Here is a 21,535-nt window from a genome sequence, read left to right on the forward strand (position 1 = left end):
TTTAAAAATCTTTATAAATTAATCAATAATCCTGAAGGAAAATAACATCCAATCAAGGCCAAAAACTAAATATAACAGAGAAACTAAGGAAGTATGCAGGGTACTGAAACCAGCTTTCATTCACCTTCAAGGCATTATGCCAAACCCTATGAATTCCAGTTTGCACTCAGAAGGCAAAGGCAGCTCAAGGTACAAGAGGCAAAGTCCAGGTGTTACCCAAGAGATAGCAAGGAAAATGGTTTCTAAACCTTGGCACTGAGTGCCAACAAGGGGTTGGGGGACTATGATTATAGTAAAACAGTATCTCCTCTGATATTCATAACCATAAACTGACTCTCACCTAGATTATGGTTTAAAAAGCTTCATACTTAAAATTTGGTTTAGTGTAGTCCCAGAATGGTAGTATTCCCCACCCATCCTTGAGAAAAGCAAATGCAAATCCTGGGCAATGTGCCTTTGATAAAGGCCTAGAAGAATTCTCACAGATGAGGTACCAAAATAAATTCACAGGGCGCCTGGGTGGCTCAGTCGGTTAAGGGTCTGCCTTCAGCTCAGGTCAAGATCCCGGGATCCTGGGAATGAGCCCCACATTGGACTCCCTGCTCGCAGGGAGCCTCCTTCTCCCTCTCCTTCCTGCTTGTGCTCTCTCTAGCATGTGCACTCTCGCTAATAAAATCTTTAAAAAAATAAATTTTAAAAACAAAAATGAAGATGAATCAGTAAATAAACAAATAAATACACAATTTAAAAAATCACAAAACCCAGAAGGAGGGAGGGAAAAAAAAAATCACAAAACCCAGAAGGAGGGAGGGAAAAAAAAATCACAAAACCCAGAAGGAAACAAGCACTCAGAGTAAGATAGAGCTGAAACATCAGTTTGCAGAATCAGAACCTCAAAGATTTCCAGATATGGTAATTACTAGACACTTTACTGTTTTACTTTATGGATGATTTAACTACTCCTGTTTCAATTACCTGCATGAATCTCAACTCTGTATCACTAACAGGGATCAATCTCCTAATCTAAAATATCTAAACATAAATATTTAACAACATTCCACCCTGGAAAACCCAAATCTGTCATTTCAAAACAAAATTCATCATTTTTCTTTAATGTATTTCCTATCATAAAATGACACAGTCCTTTCTTTGCCTTTGTTAAAACAGAACACTTCTTTCCAATTCTTGATTTCTATGAGAAATTACTTCTCTAAACACTCCTAGGCTCTTAGGCCACTCCTCACCAAAGAGGTAAGTAACTCTGCTACTGGGTAGAGCTAACTCAGGACTACATCAGGACTCTACAGGCAGTGATGTGGATGCACCTGCTCTGTTGACCCTAACAAATCTACATATCAGGTGGGCTGTCCTATGGTCTAGACTGGATAGGTGGAGATTAGAGAATCTGGAGAGTGAGCCAGCCCATTTCATTTTTATTCTAAATCACATTCTAAAGTATTCTACAGTATCAGCTTTAGCAAAAACAAAGGTTAACTCCTCCAAAAGTTACCATATGACCCAGCAACTCAACCCTACACACGTGTGTGTGTATAATTCTCTTGGGGACAGACAGACGGACATACACACGCACAGGTACATGTGTGTGCATGCCCAAGTGAATTTAAAATGTATGTTCACAAAAACTTGCACATAAATGTTCAGAGCAGTATTATTTATAATGGCCAAAAAGTGGAAAAACAGCGAATGTTCAACTTATGCATGGATACATGAAATGTGGCATATCTACACAATATCCATAATATACAATATTATTATTCAGCCATAAAAAGGAATGAAGTCCTGTTACATGCTACAACATGGATGAACCTTGAGAGCCTCATGTTAAGTCAAAGAAGTCAGACACAAAAGACCATATGTTTGGAAAGTAGACTAGTAGTGACCAAAAGATGGAGGGACGGGGAGTGACTTATACCAGGTTTTAACTGGAATGATGAAAGTGTTCTGGCACTAGATAGCAGAGACGGTTGTACAAACTTGTGAATAAAAACCCTTAGTATGGGGGCACCTGGGTGGCTCAGTCAACTGAGCATCCAACTCTCGGTTTCAGTTCAGTCATGATCTCAGTGTCGTGGGATCAAGCCCCACGCTGGGCTCCACGCTCAGCACAGAGTCTGCTTGTCCCTCTCCCTCCACTGTTCCCCCAACTTGTGCTCAGTCTCTCTCCTCTCTCAAATAAAGGAAAATCTTTTTTTTTTTAAAAAAAGCTTTTATTCACTTATCTGTCAGAGAGAGAAAGTGAGAGCGTGAGCGAGCACAAGCAGGGGGAATGACAGGAAGAGGAAGAAGCAGGCTCCCTGCTGAGCAAGGAGCCCAATATGGGACTCTATCCCAGGACCCTAGGACCATGACCCGAGCCGAAGGAGACGCCCAACCAACTGAGCCACCCAGGCATCCCTAAATAAAAATCTTTTAAAAATAAATAAATAAATAGAACACCCTTCAGTATAAAACCAAATTATATGCCTTAAAATGGTAAACTTTACAGTATGTGAATTTGTATCTCAATAAAAAACTAATTTTAAAAGTAGTAATATTTTTTCATCTGTTGGTTCTTGTTAAATTCCTCTGTTCAGAACTTTGGCAAGGGAAAAAGGATCTTATATTCTGAGTCCCCCAAAACATCAAAACCTTAGGACTCCCAAATAGTTACCATTTACTACCAACTCTAGCTCCCATATATCTTTCTAATCTGCTTTAGCCTCAATGCCTTAGTTTCCGTTTTCTCCATTTTTAATCTAGATTACTGTTCCTAAGTAGTGAACCCCAGGCTAGTTAACTGAAAGAACAAACATCTGCCAATCTTCTCCCTACCCAGCAAATGACCAGCAACATGGAAATCTCACAAAAGAAGGCTAAAGTTCACAGTTCAGTCAGGAAAGTCTCAGTGTCCTCTGAATTAAAAACTCACATTTCTGAAGCCAACTACAGCTGAATAATTATATTAACTCATTCAACTATATCCATAATTTATACAGTTTGAGTTGGTGCCAAAAGCACCTTGTAGAATTTTCTCCAAATCCTTTAAAAACCAACATATAAGAAAGTTTGTGTAAAATGGCACAACCAGAATATGGGTAGTAAAAACCAGTCATTCACTGATGAGTATGCTCCAGTAGAAGCAAGTTTACTATATACCATCACCAACACAAGAGTATGGAATTCCTTTTAATATAAGCTGTCTTCGAGTGTATATTAAACACTAATGAGTTACAGGGGCAACTGGCTGGCTCAGTCAGTAGAGCGTGCGACTCTTGATCTCAGGGCTGTGAGTTTGAGCCCCATAGTGAGCACAGAGATTACTTTAAAAATTTTTAATAAAATAAAATAAACTGAGTTATAAACTATTTACATTTAGGAAGCAGATGTTTAACAGACTAACAGTAATATAATAATGCATTATTTGGGAGCAGGAGGTGAAAGAGGACAAAGTATTCTGAAAAAGCTCTCAAGCAATTCTTATTCTCATTCTCTTCTCTCCCACCAACACAGGAATATAATGCTTTATAGTTTACAAAGAACTTACAACACTCATGACCTTGAGTCAAGACCTAGACTGGAATCCCAATTACGACCTTAGGTACACTGTTAACTTCTCTAAGGCTTAATTTCCTCCTCCCCACAAAAGAGAAGATTCATGCTTCAGTTACAGTGACCATAGCTTGAATGAAAGCATCAGCATAACATCAAAGAAAAGAACTACAAGTTTGTTGAAAAAATAAATGCTACAGAACTGACGTAATAAACTACTCCTTTTTTTTTTTAAACTTCTGAACTTAGACCTGTCTTTCAAAAGACTTGAAAGTATAAAATTCACTAGCATCCACGAAGGAACAACCCCTTTGACTCATGTTACTTAACTGAGCATTGTGACTTGTTATACCATTAGTCACAGGTAATTATTAAAGCAGTCAAAGAAATAACCTGTCTTAATCAGCATAAACAGAAGAAATGTGCCAGAGGAAGGAGTAAGGGGAAAAGAATCCTGCTGAGTGAGTAGCAATCAGCTGCTCATCTCACCTCCACCAGCTACACCTAAAGGCAGTGGCACAGCTTGAGCTAACAAGTGAGATCTCAGAGTCTTAAGCTCTCAGAACGCAATTAAAGTCATGTGAGAATGATCAATTCACCACGGGAGAACTAAAGGAAGACGAGAGGCCAAACTTAACCTTGGAGAACTCTAACAGATAATTAAGAGAAGAGGAACTAGGGGACACCTAGGTAGCTCAATTGGTTGAGCGTCTGCCTTCGGCTTGGGTCATGATCCCTGGGGTCCTGGGATGGAGTCCCATGAAGGGCTCAGAAGACTTTCTCCCTCTGCCTGCTTCTCCCCTTGCCTGTGCTCTCTCGCGCGCAGACTCGCTGTTTCTGTCAAATAAATAAATAAAAATCTTAAAAAAAAAAAAAAAGAGAGAGAGAGAGAGAAGAGGAACTAGTTTAAAATAAAAGTAACTTGAGAAAGTTGTACTGGAGATGGCTGCAAGTGATTTAATGCACAGAAAGGCAACATGTCGATTAAGATGGACACACATTGAAAAGAGAATATTGGCTTTTTATTAGAAGATCATCAATAGTATAGAGGGTGGGTTTTGTGTCCTAGTGAAAGCAAAAAATAGACTGCAAAGGGTTAAGAATTAGGGGAGGGAAAGAGAGGTTTAGCGACAAATTGTATGAAATGAAAATAAATGGGAAGTGCAATAGGTCAAGCAGTCAGAGAGGAACAGATTAAGTCAGAGAAGGTGAAGAATATGTTAGAACGCTCATCACACTGTTTTCTTCTTCACAGCTCTTGTCACCAACTGATACGACTTCTGTTTACTATTTTACTGTATCCCCCACTGGAATGCAGATAAAAGTTTGTTTAATTCTGTTACATCCCCAAAACCTGGTGCATAGTTAGCTGTCATGTTTGTTCAATATATGAATAAACCAGGTTCCTCAAGAGCTGGAAAAAGAGAGTATACTTCAAGTAAGCACAAGATCTGACTGAAAACTCATCAGACCTTTTAAATATAGTCTTAGTTTGTATCCATCAAATACTTCTCCCCACTTCAAGGTAAATAATTTAGGACCAATATGTGGTTAGAAGAGCAAGTTAAGGGGGTGCCTGGGTGGCTCAGTCATTAACCATTTGCCTTCGACTCAGGGCGTGATGCCAGAGTCCTGGGATTGAGCCCCACATCGGGCTCCTCCGCTGGGAGCCTGTTTCTTCCTCTCCCACTTCTCCTGCCTGTGTTCCCTCTCTCTCTGGCTGTCTCTCTATCTGTTAAATAAATGGGTAAAATCTTAAAAAAAAAAAAAAAAAAAGAGCAACTTAAGAATCCAGAATATATGAAGAACTCTTAAAACTCAATCATAAAAAGATAACCCAATTTAAAAGTGGCAAAGATTTGGAGATATAGCTCATGGGCAGAGCATTTGACTGCAAAAAACAGGCGAAGATAAAAGTTACTAAAATCTACAAATGTCCAACACGCACATGAAAAGATTAGTCATCACGGAAATGCAAATCAAAACCACAATGAGATAACTATAATTAAAAAAAAATAGACAATAACAAGTGTTGCAAAGGTGTGGAGAAACTGAAACTTATATATTGCTAGTGGAAATGTAAAATAGTGCAGCCACTTCAGAAAACAGTTGAGCAGTTTACTAAAAAGTTAAACAGAGAGTCACCTTATGACACAGCCACTCCACTCCTAGGGTATATACCGAAGAAATGAAAACATTCATTCACAGAAAAATCTTCATAGCAGCATTAAATCATAATAGCAAAAAAGTTAAAACAATCCAAATGCCCGCCAGCTGATGAATGGATAAATAAAATGTGCTATATCCAGACAGTGAAATAGTAGTTAGCAATAAAAAAGGAACGATACATGCTACAACATGATCCTTGAAAACACGCTAAGTGAAAGAAGCCTCCAAATGTCCAAAACAGGCAAATTTATATTAGTTGTTAGACTGTGGATCAACACGTACATTAAATTAGATTAGTTTCTTAGGGTTTGAGGAGTGGGGGAGTAAAGGGGACTGACTGGGTATGGGGTTTCTCTCAGAGAGAGGAAAATGTTCTAAAATTAGACTGCAGTGATGGTTACACAACCCTGTGAATACATTAAAAAACATTGAATTTCACACTTTAAATAGGTGAACTGTATGGTATATGAATTCTATCTCAATAAAGCTTTAAAAAAAAAAAAGAGCAAGTTTAGAACTACAAATGTTCATTCTTGTTAAATTCTTTCTTCCCTCACTAGTGCCACAGGAGCCACCCCACCCCCAAACTGGAACAGGAAAAGGAGAGTAAAAGTAATGATTTCACCAGAAAGCAACACTACTACAGCAGTATTTTCAAATCTATAACCCCCTGAACCATTAGTGGTTCAGGAAAGTTTGTTTTCTGGTGAGTTCCACTATTTCCAAACCATACCATCTATTAATTAAACATGTTTAATGAAGATACACTTATGGTTCATAAAAAGGAAGTTTTATACATAATTCTACAGAAAAATATTCTAGTATCTACAAATCAACTACTTAGGTTTTACCTCTCTCCTAAAACAAAACCAAGGCCAGGTCTTGTTATTCTCTAATAATGGAAGATGAAAAATGCATGCCAAGCAACAACCGGCTTTAGATTTTTAAGACTGTTTTAAGACTGAAGAGTCTGAACTAACTGCCTCTTTCCCCTCCATAGTTTAGGTCTGGTGTCAGTCAAACAGGTGGTATATGTGGGGGCAGAGGAGCTTTTTGGCCAAACATCACAGAACTATAGCTTCTTCCAAACCCCAAACCTTACTTCCTGCAATTTATGTAAACAGATCACAGGCCACCCTCTTCAAACCAAATCATAACCCAAGCAAATAACACAGGATTCTATTTCTGGGTCTGTCATTAACCCACTGGATAATCCTGAAGCTTTAGTCTCTCTACTTTGCTCAATAACTTAACCACAATTTCCGGTCCCAAAATCATATTATGTGATCTAATAAAGAACTTTTTCCCAATTTATAGATTTGTTTTTATGGAAAATCTGACAAAAATATATGAAATTAAATCATACTATGTTTAAATCACTTCTATTGAATGTACATGAAATACAAAAAATTCCAAAGACTGTTCACTCTAAAAATGTTGAACTCTTCTATTTTAAAATTTTAAAGGTAGTCACTAAACAGAGAATAAGCTTTCAGAGGGCTGAAGGGTTTTGAGGCTTTAAATTTAAACTCAGTTATATTTAGAAAGCCAAGATGCCACCTCTCTGGATCCTGTATCTTTATCTTGGGCATTTGATTCATGTGCTTCGCCTGGTGTAATTCAAAGCAAGAGATCCTACCATATCCCTGAAAAGTGAACTGAACATATCAGAATGTACTGATTACCAAAAGAATGTCATGCTGTATTGAAGCCGAAAAGATGGGAAGCCACAGTCTCCCACTGCTAGAGCTGTTGAACAAAATAAAAAATTACCTCTCTGGTCTCCAAAGCCAGTCTACAAACCTCTGCCAACTTTATAAGAACCAATTCTATCCCATTCCTGAAAACCCTGACTCAAGAGTCTAGGGTGAAACCTAGGAAATCTGTTAAATCAAAGTATCTCAGGTGATTCTGATGCACAGCTTAAATCAGGAACTATTGGTTTAGGACAAGAATAGCAAAAGATAGTTTCATATCATTTACCAATTATACTCAATAGGCAATAGCTACCTGAAGTGCTACACTGAGGAGGTCATGTCTAAAAACAACCAGTAATTAGTAGTTTGCCATGGACAAAGTGATGGGGAAGTGGCCACATGCAAACCATGTTATCTGTCATCTGTGATTCAGACTACTGAATGGGCTTTTTTTAAGGAGGCTCCTGGGGGTAAGAGAAAAAAGAGACTTAGATCTGAATTATCTACTTTTAACTGGCAAAAGCTGTGGCTAACTCTGGGCGTAGGAGGCAGCAAGAATATGCCGATTGGCATACATACCAATACTCTCCATAAGTACTTATAAAGCTTCTCTCTCTCTCCCTAATAGATAAAAATCTTTAAAAAAAAAAAAAAAAAAGAGCACCTGGGTGGCTCAGTCAGTTAGGTGTCTACCTTTAGCTCAGGTCATGATCCCAGGGTTCTGGGATTAAGTCCCTGGCTCCCTGCTCAGCAGGGAGTCTGCTTATACCTCTCTCCCTCATTTGCTCACTCTCTGATAGATAACAAACCTTTAAAAAAAAAAAAAAGCTTCCCAGTTATTACACAGAAAAGACAAGGCTTCTGCTCTCAAAATGTCAATAATCTTGTTTGAAAAATGAAAATTCTGCACAATTATATGAATTTGGTTAAAAAAAAAAAAAGAAGGTGGTTGTGCTTTGAGTTCCACGTTAGGTAAAGAAAGGTGGGAGCTAGTGGGAAGACTGAGTACCAAGCAAAAACAGTATAGTTTAGATTGATTCAAGAAGGAATCAGCTGGGGGTTTCTCATCAATACATGACTAAAGTAATGGGCTAAGATTCCCATGGCAGGGGGCGCCTGGGTGGCACAGCGGTTAAGCGTCTGCCTTCGGCTCAGGGCGTGATCCCGGCGTGATGGGATCGAGCCCCACATCAGGCTCTTCTGCTATGAGCCTGCTTCTTCCTCTCCCACACCCCCTGCTTGTGTTCCCTCTCTCGCTGCCTGTCTCTATCTCTGTCGAATAAATAAATAAAATCTTTAAAAAAAAAAAAAAAATAAAAAAAAAATAAAAAAATAAAAAAAAAAAGATTCCCATGGCAGCATTTTCCGGGGCGGGGGGGGGGGGGGACGACAAACGGGGGGGAGGCTACATAATCAAGACATGACACACTGGAAGGCAAATAATCTGCTTTGTATTGTTTTGTATGCATCTGTCTCTAGCACTGGATTGCTAGCTCTTAGTGGGCCAGGTACATGTCAAACTAACCTTTGTGGGGGGCGGGGGTGCCTGGATGGCTCACTGGTTAAGCATCTGCCTTCTGCTCAGGTCATTATCCCAGGGTCCAGGGATCAAGCCCTGCATGGGGCTCCCTGCTCAGGAGGGAGTCTGCTTGTCCCTCTCCCTCTGCTCCTCCTCCCTGGTTATTCTCTCTGTCTCTCAAATAAATAAATAAATTTTTAAAAACTTTTAAAAATTAAATAAATGAAATACTTAAGCAAAACACACACACAAGACAGCTGAGGCACATGTGGCAAATAGCTTAATGATGATCAAATCTGTGATGGGTATATGGGCATTCATTATATTTTATCTTCTTTTGCAAATACTCAGCAATGCACTTGTGGACTTTCCTGTTACTTGGTCAAGTCCAGCACTGTACAATTAATTCTTTTTCTTTTCTTTCTCAGACTTCAGGAAGCTTAAGTATGACTAGTACTTCTGAAGAAAACAGCCTAGACTCAATCAGAAGAAAACCGGCATTCATTTGTTAGCTCTACTAATAGGAAATCTCTCTGAATCTACTCAAAGAACTTCTTGTAAATTAATATGAGAACTGAATATGAGCCAAGAGAGTGACTCAGCTGCTAAAAAGAAACAAAATACAATCTTAAACTTCATTAAGAGAATAGTACCCTGATCAAGGAGGGTAGCAGTCCATGCACTCTTTACTAGTTAGTTCACAACGGGAGTATTGTGCTGTTTTGAGCATCATATCTTAAGAACACTTACAAGCTAGAATGCTTGCAGGGAAAGGTATTAGACTAGTGAGGAGTTTAGAAGCCAAATGTCAAGGGCAGAATGTCTGAAAAAAGTGGGTGTGTTTAGTGTGGAGAAGAAAACACTTCCCAGCCTTCCTTGTCACCTCAACCACAGAGACCCCCAGTGTAATATTTTCCAGAGGATTTCAAGAGTCATTAGTAAGCATTCCATTGTCAGATAAGTTTGAGATAAACATTTTTTTTCTCAAACAGACTTAACAAGTGTTCAATATCCTCAAGTGTTTTATGATTCTTCAGGAAGGATGTTCAGTATTTCCCAAAAGGAACCATTTATTCATTCATTCAACAAAAATTCACCAAGCTCCAATTATTTGCCAAACATTCCTCCAAGTGCTTGGGATACAATGAACATTTTTAATATTCTGGAGGATACTTTGTGAAATAGACAACCTGGACCTCTTGCTACTCCTGTCACTTGCACGGTGTTCTCGTATCTCTCGGGTTATTATGCTGTCAGCCTAAAAGGTCCATCACTAATCTTAATTCAAACATTATCTCCTCCACAAAGCTTCTCTGATCATAAGCAAAAACTTGCTTTTCAACAAGCTGAAGACCCTTTTTCTGTATCAGTTCTCTGTGAACAGACCATGCCTCTTAATTACCTTCAGATCTCTCATAATGCCCAGGACAGTGTCTTACACACACAGGTGTTCAAGAAATATTTGCTGAATGAACAATCACTGAAACACTCGAAGGATTATCTTGTTAACACAAACTAGGTCTCTACTGTTCCAAAGACGACAAAGAAAGAGATGAAGTTAAAGGAAATCTTACCTTAATTAGAGCTAAGAACAGTCTACCTGACAGGTATCAGTAACTACAGGTGTTCTAAGAGTAGCCAAATAAGTATTTATCAAGTGCTTTAGTAGGAAATCTCACTGGCCTGAATGACTAACTCTTTAAAATTTAGGAACTACTGTATTTCTGACCATATTAGACAAAAGGAAACTTCTGATACAATCTATTTGTATCAATATTAAAATTCTAGGGGCACCTGGGTAGCTCAGTCAATTAAGCATCAGACTCTTAGTTTCAGCTCAGGTCATGATCTCGCAGGCATCATGGGATTGAGCCCCAAGTCAGCTTCCAGTCGGCTCCCCACTCAATGTAGAGTCTGCTTCAGATTCGTTCTCCCTTCCGCTCTACCCCTCCTGAACATGTGCTAGAGCTAAGAAATAAAATCTTTCAAAAAAAATTCTTAAACTTAAACATGAAATATCCTTTCATTTACAACTATAGTAAATACATAATAGTGCCTGTTAATGTCATTTACAGTGCTAAATACAGAGAATAAATAACAAAAAGACACTGTCTCTATCCTAAGAGTCAATACAAGGTTGCTCCCAAAGCAAATCTGAATGCCTCGGTCATTTACCTCAATAAGAAACGCTCCTCCGATGAGGCAATTCTTTAGATAAATGATTTTGAATATTTTGCAAGCAGAGAAATATTAAGCCATTAGCTCCTCTTAAAGCCATCTAGTGACACCATTAAATACATTAAGTTCTTCAAAAAACAAAGCTAGCCACTCTGCCTTTTTAATTAAAAACTACGAAACAAAAAAAAAAACCCTAGAAAACAGAAGAGATTCCAGGATACCTCCATATGCCAAAGATTATCTCTGCAGTGTCTCTCCCAAACTAAAAGCTGTAGTCTTTGCTGGCAAGGGCCCTAGCTTTTACTTGCGTCCCCGGCATTTAGTACAGTGCCCAGGACACAGCAGATGGTGAATAAATGAGCAAACAAGTGAGAGAAATTAATGAGTCCAACGTCCCTGGATGAAAACAGTACCTTAAAAAAACACTAACAAATGGTTTTTACTAGAAACCTGCCAATGATATGTTAGCATACAAGTAGATCGTAAGTCTAGTTTTCATTATAAACTGGAGTGCTATTTTCAGGTTACTTATTGTTAAGTGATTACTGTAAGTAAACCTAAGGTCTTTGTTGCTTCTAGGGAACTAAAATTAATTCCTTAATCAGCAGAGCTAAATGACCAAATTCTAATGCAAAGAAAAATCCAAAACACTTATTACACACACAACTTGACTGATAGATTATAATGAAATAATTTATTATCAAACTGATTTATTAACGTAACTGCCTAGAAAGCAAAATACTTTGATAGCACCAAGTATTTTTTTTTTTTGAAGATTTTATTTACTTATTTGTCAGAGAGAGAGCAAGCGAGCGAGCACAAGCAGGGGGAACAGCAGGCAGAGGGAAAAGCAGGCCCCCCACTGAGCAAGGAGCTCCATGCAGGACTGGATCCCAGGACCCTAGGATAATGACCTGAGCCAAAGGCAGACACTTAACCTACTGAGCCACCCAGGTGTCCCAACACCAAGTGCTTAAACTACTCTTCAAAAGTGTTATGATTCACATTTTTCTAAATTCTCTAAATTCTCATTCTAAATTCTCATATGTTTCGTTTTTCTGATTATAAAAATGGTATAAGCTCACTGTAGAGAACTCAGAAAACATAAATGGGTTCAAAGGAGAAAATAAAGACAACCCGTTGTGATACTTTCTTTCACAGGCTTTTTTTCCTATGCAGTTATAACTTCTTTATGTACTATCACTCTTCCTACCCACTGGGCAAGAGACAATAGTCTCCCGCTATGCCAGTAACCCTAGCTCCCTCAGTAAATTCATGTTCCAGGTACATTTTCTTAATGTCTACATGTTATAGATATATACTTCCATAAGATAAGACCAAATCTGATATTTTGTAATTCTTAAAAGTATCCCTTCTGATTCTGTCTCCTCCTTGCCTCCAGAATTCTACAAAGACAGAGCAGACTCGAGTAAAAATACATCCAATGAATGGAAATGGACCCAAATTTAACAAGGGAAGAAGTTGTTCTCAATAGTTTTATGTCCCTTAGTCTGATATTATCACAAGTTCTGTTCCAAGTAGCCCAGGTCCTTTAAGGTCCATAACCTTTAATTTCCACCTCAAAAATCTAAAGTATGTTCTTCATAAAAACTTTGTCAGTCTTCTATAAAGAGTATAAGACCAGAAACAGAATGCACAATCTTGGGTCCTGTCTCTGCTCTAATGAACAACTTGAGTAACACTAAGTCTTAGCTTGTATCTCATTTTCTCCATTTGTCAGTAGGCATACCCCTTGCCCTACCTCTAATACTGGGCTGTTGGGGGGGTTCCAAAATTCAACAGATCAGAGAAAATGCTTTTCAAAAAGTATTATTCAAATATAAGATGGATGTTTTCCCAAAACATACATCCCCTATAATAAACAATATAATAAACAATATAAAACATGACTTCCCCACATGTGCAAAATGCCTTTTCTGATGGTGATTACTATGTATATTCGCGGTGGGACAATACCATCAAGACCTCCTTACACAGGGTAGACAGGTAAAGCATGTTACAGATTCGCAGACCCAACCACACTAGCAGAAACTGATGCCATGTATTATTCATCTCCTGCTATGACAGTCAACCTGCTCCTGACTACAGCATATCTGACTGTCAGAAACGTTAGTCATTTTTAACAATTTAATAAGCACCCATGTACCCCCCAACCAAAATCCATGATCTTAACAGTAACTTATTTTTACCATATCGCACTCCTCTCTCAGTCCCACTCCTCTATAAGCAAACAATTTGAAATTATTAGCAAGTTCTAACCCCTTCATCCATTCCCCTCACAAACCTGTGTTCAACATACAGTAAGGACAGGTCTCTACCTTAAGAAAAATTCCAATCCCAACTTCTGAGATCTCTAATAAGGTAACATCAGCACTATATCAATCAGATCCATCTTATTTCCTTGATACCACTACATCACTGGGCAGGATGCTATCCACTAGGTGAATTCAGTTACAGCTTTTAGCTTTGTACTCCAGGAGAAAAGTTTAGCTGAAAGTTCACTGGGCAGTCTCCCTCAAATACAGGATCATCCTGGAATAACGGATCAACTGTTCAGTGACCCTCTCCCATATGTGACCCAACTCTTCATGACTGTCTCTACATGTGAAGATAATGAAAAAATAGCCAATGCTTTGCTACAGTTTGTACATTTCTGTCCCCCCTAAAATCCACATGTTGAAATCCTATCCCTCAAAAATGATGGTATTAGGAAGTGGGTCTCTGGGAGGTGCTTAGATCATGAGGGTAGAGCCTTCATGAATGGGATTGGTGTCCTATAAAAGAGGCTCCAGAAGGATCCCTTGCCCCTTGCCCATGTTAAGGTGCCAGCTACGAACCAGGAACGGGGCCTTCACCAAAAGGCAACAATGCTGGTGCCTTCACCTTAGACTTTCCAGCCTCCAGAATTGTGAGCAATACGTTTCTGTTACTTAAAAGCCACCTCTCTGTGGTATTTTGCTATAGCAGCCCAAATGGACTAAGACAGCTAACATGCAAAGTTTACAGAGACTCTAAAAACCCCCACGCAAGAGTTTTCCCCACCCCTAAACTATTAGCATTCAACTCAGAAGAGAGTCCTCTAAGATGTTCTGACAACAGTTCCTCTTACTGCATTCCATGAGCGTGAGTCCATTACAGACTACTTCACCCCCTGACAATGAGAAATAAGTCAGGGCCGTGTCAACATAGGTCTGATTATACCAAAACGAAATCACTTCAGATTTATGCTAAAATCTTAAAGCAACAAGAGTGGTTTAGTAACTATAAGAATCTATGGTTATTAAATGTGTCAAAGTAAGAGTTCTTGCTGAATATGGTCCTAATTAAATCATATTCTTATTTATCCTATATTTTATCTTGTTACATACAAAGTTTGACACCATATAGGAGTCTCATTTGCTTTGTTTCAGTTGCTTTGTCTCAATTCTATAAGAAAGTAATAACCATTCTGAAGGACATCACATTCTCAAGTTATCAGTTGATATGTCAAGTAGAAGAGAAGCTGAAGGTACCTAACTCCAAAAGGTTACTTAAAATAAGTAGAATACCATTGTTATAAATATAAATACAACATCTGGTTCCATATAACAAAGCTATTTCCATATCCCAACAGATGGCCCACAGTAATAATGCTTTGCTGATCTGGTTATAACAAATTCTATTAAATCCAAAATCCTGTATAGCAGATGCCTTTTCCAATTTCAGTATAAGTCAATCTCTTTAACCAAAACACTGTGCTTTGGTTCTTGTTATTTGTGCACTAAAATCCAATTATGCCAATTAAGATGATCAAATTTTTTGACAGTTATAAAATGCCACTGTGGTGTTCTCTGATTTTCAAGTGAAGGAGGGTACAGTATCTCTATCTAGGACTGAAACACTAACTGTTGAAAATGGAAAACAAAAATTCAGTTATAGGAAGGCTGAGGAGAAGTAAAAGTGAGCTCTGGCTGTCTCAAGCCAAGGTTTCTGAACAGCGGCAATGTGGACAGCTAAGTGACTAACAAAGCCAACAGCGAAGAGCACCAAAAATAATGCAATTTCTGAGTTGAAAGGCTATTAGGAAGGACAAAAAGTGTACCTGAAAGCATAAACATGTATCTCTGTACACTAAGGTATCAGGTTCACAGTTTTAAAAAATGTGGACACAATGTCAACTTTAATTTTGCTGTTTGCTTCCCCAACACACTCAAAATCCAATCTTCATATTCTCATCGTGCCCTTACATGAAATATTACCTTCTATTAACTCATAACACAGTAAGCAGTACAATGTAGTGATTAACAGCCACTGAGTTCTGAAAATAGACTGCAGGCGTTCAAATCCTGCCTCTTTCCATCCCTAGCTATACCACCTCAGGCAAGCTACTTAATCTCTCTGTGCCTGTTTCCTCTCTGTGCCTGTAAAATTGATAAAAATAAAACCTAACTTTTAGAGTTGTTATGAGGATTATATGCATAATAAATGTAAAGTACTCAGAATACTTTTGGACCCACAGTAAGGCTTCAGAAAATGGCACTATCATCATCATATAAATACCCACTGATGTTCTGAAGAAAAGGCAGGAATATGAAATGACTTACCTAAATCACAAAGCAAACAAGTGACAGATCTGGTTAAAAAAATAAATAAATACACATACACACACATACACACTTCTTCAATTTAAGTCCTGAATATTAAACATTTAAAATTAAATTTAATTTAATTTAAATTAAATTAAATTTAAATTACTAGTTCACTAAGTAAGGAGATTTCTCAGCCCCTCTAATTATCCAGAAATTCACACAGGAATCCTTTAAGAACAGCAGCAGAGTACTAGAATTAGCAATGAACATGGACTAAGACGATCCAATAGCTCCATTACTGATTTGGATGTACAATCTTGGGTTAAGTCACCTAATCTAAACTTCAAATTGCTCATCTTAAAAAATGCTTTGCCCACATCACAGGACTGCTGTGATATGAAATGAGTTGATGTATGAGAAAATTTATGTAAACCATAAACACTACATGAATGTTCAAGGGCCATGACTTACTCATTTTTATATCCCCAGTGCCTAGCAGAATGCACAGCAAAGGTTACAATCTAAAAGAAAAGCCATGGGAGGAGTCAAACTGGCAGGGTGAGGACTAAGATGAAGAAAGGGAAAGGTTTTTACAAGAATAAGAAACCCAAATGTCCAACTAATGAATGGATAAATAAAAGGTAGTATAGCCATACAACGGAATGTTCTTTAGCAATAGAAAGGAATGAGATACTGATACAAACCTCAAGATGGGTAACCCTTGCAATATTATGCTTAGTGAAAGAACCCAGACATAAAAGACCATATGCTGTATGATTCCATTTATATGAAATGTCCAGAACAAGGTGCAGACTTTCTTTTTTGGGATGATGAAATGACTAAAGATGATTGCGGTGATGGATGCACAACTTAATATATTAAAACTGTCGAACTAAATACTTTAAACAAGTGAACTATATAGTATGTGAATTATACCTCAAAAAAACTTTTAAAAAAGAATAAGAAAAAAAGTTTGTGAGAACCGTTAAAGCATAAAATCACTGACTTTAAAATACATTTGTTTCTTTGTTAAAGAAAAAAAGTGAGTTTTCTGATATCTGAGTAGCTCTGACATGAAGACAAGAGACTGGTGAAAGAATCATGAGAAAATACTTAAAATTTTACCACACCCGAGTGCCTGGATGGTGCATTCACTTAAGAATCTGACTCTTGGTTTCAGCGCAGGCCATAATCTCAGGTTGGGAGATGGAGCCCTGCATCCGTCTCCCCACTGACCACAGAGTCTGCTTGAGACTTTCTCTCCCTCCCCCCTAAAATAAATCAATCAATCTTAATAAATAAATAAATAAATAAATAAATAAATAAATAAATAACCACACCAGACCATAATGTCTCTACAAATCCTTTTGTGGAAAACAAATCTGACATCTATTCTTATCCTTCCTTTCAAAATTCTAAGGTTAAAAATTACTTCCCAGTCCTAGTTCAACAGTCTTTTCATCATGATGATTGTTTCTAACTCCCAGGCTACCTTTGATACAACCACAGTACTTCTCCTAACCTTGGCTTCTATAGCACTCATATCCTTCCTCGTTCTTCTCAGAATGTTTACCTCTTAGTTTATAATGTCACCCAAAATTCCAAACCTCAAAGCTCTTTCACCATCATACTGCTAACTTTCCATCACTCATCTACTCACCTGTTTTTTACTACCGTCTACACAGCCCTGGTCAGTGAACGATCTGTATTTTCATCTCTATTAATCCTTTAACAATGTACTAAGATACTTCAAACTTACTCTGGTCAATTCTTCATTGTCTTCACTAAGGCTGGGAAGCAGTAGCGTGGCTCAACCGAAGTAATTCCTATGCTATTTCTATGTGGCTTTGCAATGTGGGGTACATTTTTTTCTTCTGAATAGATCTGTTTTTCTAATTGCTTTGCTTAAACTGGTCTTCATTTCCAGAGTCAAACCATCAAGGAGAAAAGGCCATCAGGACTGGCAGGAAACTAGCGTGCTATTGAAAAACTGATTGTACCCCATCTAATGCTGCCCATAGCCAATCTTAGCTCATTTTCCTTCACAGTGATACTTTCCTAATTTCCTATTATCAGTCATCCTCCCAGGACTCTAGGCTTTTATCTTTTAATGCTTTATTTGTTTTCTTCCCTTTGTGCACAATCCTCACTAAGTTCAAATTAATTTTTACTCACACATTATCTTCTTACATATCCTATGCTTCTTCCTGAGGACAGTATAATTTAATGATTAAATGCAAAAGCTCAAAGATGAGACTGCCTGGATTCAAATCCTGGCTCTTCAGCTTACTCTCTACGGGGTTTAGGGCAAGTTACTTTCTGTAGCTCAGTTTCTTCGTAGGAAAAGTAAGACCTTTGAGAAGATTTTGAGATAAACAACATGTAAAGAGTTTAGAACAATGGCTGGCATACAGGAAACAATAAATGTTAGCTATTATTTTATTCCCATAGTCATTAGCTTATGTCAGACTCTCATTCCTAAAATTCTCCGAGACCCTTCTAGTCACTCTCCTCACTCTAGAACACTCAGATAATACAAAACCTTCCTCAGGAACAATACGCATTACCTTACCCCCCCGTCTTCAGAACCCAATATGGTACCCCCTCAAACTAACCCTTACATCCTTGAAAGGTCCTCCACCTACACCTACTCACCAACTGTGAACTCATTTATTACTATTCACCAATACAGATTGTCTGTGCAGGTCAACCTACTTGCTATATCTTTTTATTTATTTATTTTAAAAGATTTTATTTGTCAGAGAGAGAGAGTACAAGCAGGGGGAACAGGGGACAGAGGGAGAAGCAGGCTCCCTGCTGAACAAGGAACCCACCCAATGTGGGACTCAATCCCTGGACTCTGGGATCATGACCTGTGCTGAAGACAGACGCTTAACCAACTGAGCCACCCAGGCGTCCCTAGAAAATGCTGGAGTTTAGATATATTAATTAACATTTTCATTTCCTGCAGCTAGTAACTAGTAGAATTAGTACTTGAACTCTGATCTGCCTGACTTGAGACCCTATGTTTTTATCAGTTCTGTATTGCCTAAAAAATATGCTTCAGAATACATCAGAAAAACAGTCTATTTTCCACTGCCCCACACAAACTAAGCATGATGAAAGCAGACAGAATCTGTATTCAAATATCTTTATTTTGCATAGAAGAATATACTAAGAATTGTACCACATAGAAAGAAAGTATGTATATATATACTCAGAGCACACAATGCAAAAAACAAATCAAGAAAAAGTGAGCATGCTAGCCAAGTTGGAATCCAAAAAGTGACTTCAAAATATTGATTTTTTTTTATTTCACCCAAACTAATGAACCAAAAAGAGCCAAAAGAAACATGTCCTGACCCCATCCAATAAATACCTCATAAAAGCATGAAAAGTCCCCAGCATCACAAAAACTAATAAGATTCACCTCAACTCCAAGAGACACAAAAAGAAAACAAAAATCTTCAGGTTTATAATAAAAACAAACAAAAAACTTAAAAAATTCAATCACATCCATATATGCCACCCTAACAGAAAAATGAAGGGTGTTACTGCTTTCCTATAAATATTTGCTATGGTCTAGGAGGAATAAGGCTTCTCTCACTGCTACTGTAGCCTGCACCCTGTTAAGGGAGCAATCTGTGGTCACCCAAGAGCGAAACACAGGAAGCTGGAAACCTTAACCTGGAACAGACATTAAGGAAAGAAACTACCCAAAACACGTTTCAAAACCAGTTTCAAAAAAACAGAGTAGCGCAAAGATACTCAATAGAAAAAGAGGAAAAGCGAAATGAAAGAGCTCCCACGAAATATGTGACCCAGTGAAACTATCCAGTACCACGTTCCAAGTAAGGAGCCATGCATTTGATACTTCCATAATATGCACTCGTTTCACCAGGAAGCAAAAAAGAAGGAAAAAATAAAGGTCAGGGAAAGACAAAAAAGATGCCCACCAAACGCCAACTCCCGGGCCAGCCCAATTCAGCTCACTCGGGAATCCAACTAGAAGCAACAGAGACGTGAACCGCACAACACAGAAAGAAAAACCTTTGCCAAACAAACACACAAAAAGTAGAACGGAGAAGCGCAAACTACACACCTCAGTGCTTCAGCAGCTAGAGCACACTCTTGGATTAAGCAATAGAGAAAAGAACGAGAACAGCTAAAAGCCGAGGAGGTAAGATGTCTATGAAACTAAGCCCTGCCATCCCTGCTGGTCTCAATTTCAGAGAATACAACTCTTGCTTCTCTCGGCTAACCAACATTCGGCCTCAGCAAAGCAAACTGACCCTAACACCTTCCACGCCACGGGAGGCAATCACAGAGGAAAAACCACGGCGTAAACCTCCCTCCTCACCAGCTGCAAAAAATGGAGGGGGGAGGGGGGAGACACCCTACCACGTGGGCAGGATGCAACACACACAGGACAGCAACACGTCCGCATGGAACGGCTGCCTCTGCCCCCATGCCGGCAGAGGACTCGGCGTCAGGATGGGTGGGAACGGAGGCCCCTCGCACGGGCCTCACCCCGAAGGGCACCCCTGACGAGGTACTGCCCGCCTCGCCGGCCGAAAAACACCCCAAGCTCGCAGGGAAGAAGCTGCATCGTGCCCCGGCAGAGGGCCAGCCCAAGCCAAGGGGCAGATCACAGAGAGGAGGAGACGGCCGCTGTCCTCGGACTCGGCGCCCCCGGGAACCCCGTCTGGCTCCCCCGGGCCCCGCCTGGGGGAGGGGCGGGAGGCGCGGAGCCGCCGCTTCCCGGCTGAGGGGCAGCAGCAGCTGAGGAGAAGCGCCGCGGGGGAGGGAGGAACCTAGCCCTCGCCGCCCGCCAGGCCCCAGCCCGGACCCGGGCCCCCCGCCCCGCCCGCCGCCCACCCCGCAGCGCGGCCGCGGCCGAGAAGGGAGAGGGCGTCTCGCGGAGGGCAGCCCCTGCCTCCGTCCCGGGAGATGCCCCAGCCCCGCCTCCTCGCCTGCCGCCTCGGCCCCGCCGCCGCGGCGGCGGGCACTCACCTCAGGCTGCGCAGGCCGGGACGGCTCGGCCGAGCCCCCGGCCGCTGCGTGCGTCTCCGCCCCCCGGGAAAGGTCCCAACGGCGCCTGGTGCGAGCGGCCGAGGCCCCGAGCAGCGCCGAGAGCGGCGGCGGCAGCGGGAGCAGCCAACATCCGGGGCCGCGCACCCGGAACTACTTCCCGGCCCGCTCCCCTCCCGCCCCCGCCCCCGCCGTCGCCTCCGCCTCCCGCGACGTCGCTGCGCCACCGGCACGGCGTCGGCGTCGTCCCCTCCCCTCCGCGGTCAGGGATGCGGCAACGCGCGCGGGATCCCTCCGCTGGGACAAGTAGTGCCCTGGGACGCCGGGATATCTGCCCCAGCGCAGGCGGTAGTTTGGTCTTCCGAGCGATTTGGGGTCCCTGCGCCTCAGAGTGGCGGCTAGGAAGTGGGGGCGGCGGGGAAGGCGGCATAGTTCAGGACATCAGGGACCTTCGGCCCTGGACCCTGCTCAGGGCTTCTTCAGGCCCTGTGCCCAGGAGGGATTGTGCTTCATGACCTTGCCCCCCACCCCGACCCCACCACCTCTTGGTAGCGACAGGCACCCCAGCCTCTCCGGGAAAACCAGACCCCTTTTCCAACATTGCACAGCGCGGGTTCTACAGGCCCCAAATAAGGGCACCTTAGAGCTTCAGGACACCCTGCCTTTTGATCTTTAGAAGTCCCGGGTTCTGGAGTCATCTGCCGAGGCCGTTCCCATCCTAGCCTTTGCTTCTTTCTTAAAACAGAGCAGCTGGCACTCTAAAGGCCCTTCTGATTCTAAAATACTTGTTCAGGTTATGGTCC

General features: G+C 40.5%; 1 protein-coding gene across 6 annotated transcripts in view; it reads right to left on the reverse strand.

Moving 5' to 3' along the window:
* The window catches only part of FOXJ3 (forkhead box J3), a 142,298-nt gene extending 121,400 nt beyond the window's left edge, over positions 1–20,898 (reverse strand). For 2 of the 6 annotated variants that reach the window (XM_045799835.2, XM_045799838.2), the window contains exon 1: positions 20,715–20,897. Coding sequence is in view for 1 of the 6 variants with exons in the window: in XM_087865785.1 (XP_087721911.1) it covers positions 3,757–3,841 (85 nt within the window). In the remaining 5 variants the exon portion in view is untranslated. Of the gene's footprint in view, positions 1–3,756; positions 4,075–20,714 lie in introns of those variants that run through there. The other 4 variants (XM_045799840.2, XM_045799837.2, XM_045799839.2 and 1 more) reach the window with 3 other exon arrangements.
* Between the last annotated feature and the right edge of the window lie 637 nt (positions 20,899–21,535).

The sequence above is a fragment of the Ursus americanus genome, chromosome 12 (genome assembly GCF_024610735.1).
Source record: "Ursus americanus isolate L20-20 chromosome 12, mUrsAme1.1.p, whole genome shotgun sequence".
Taxonomy (NCBI): Eukaryota; Metazoa; Chordata; class Mammalia; order Carnivora; family Ursidae; genus Ursus; species Ursus americanus.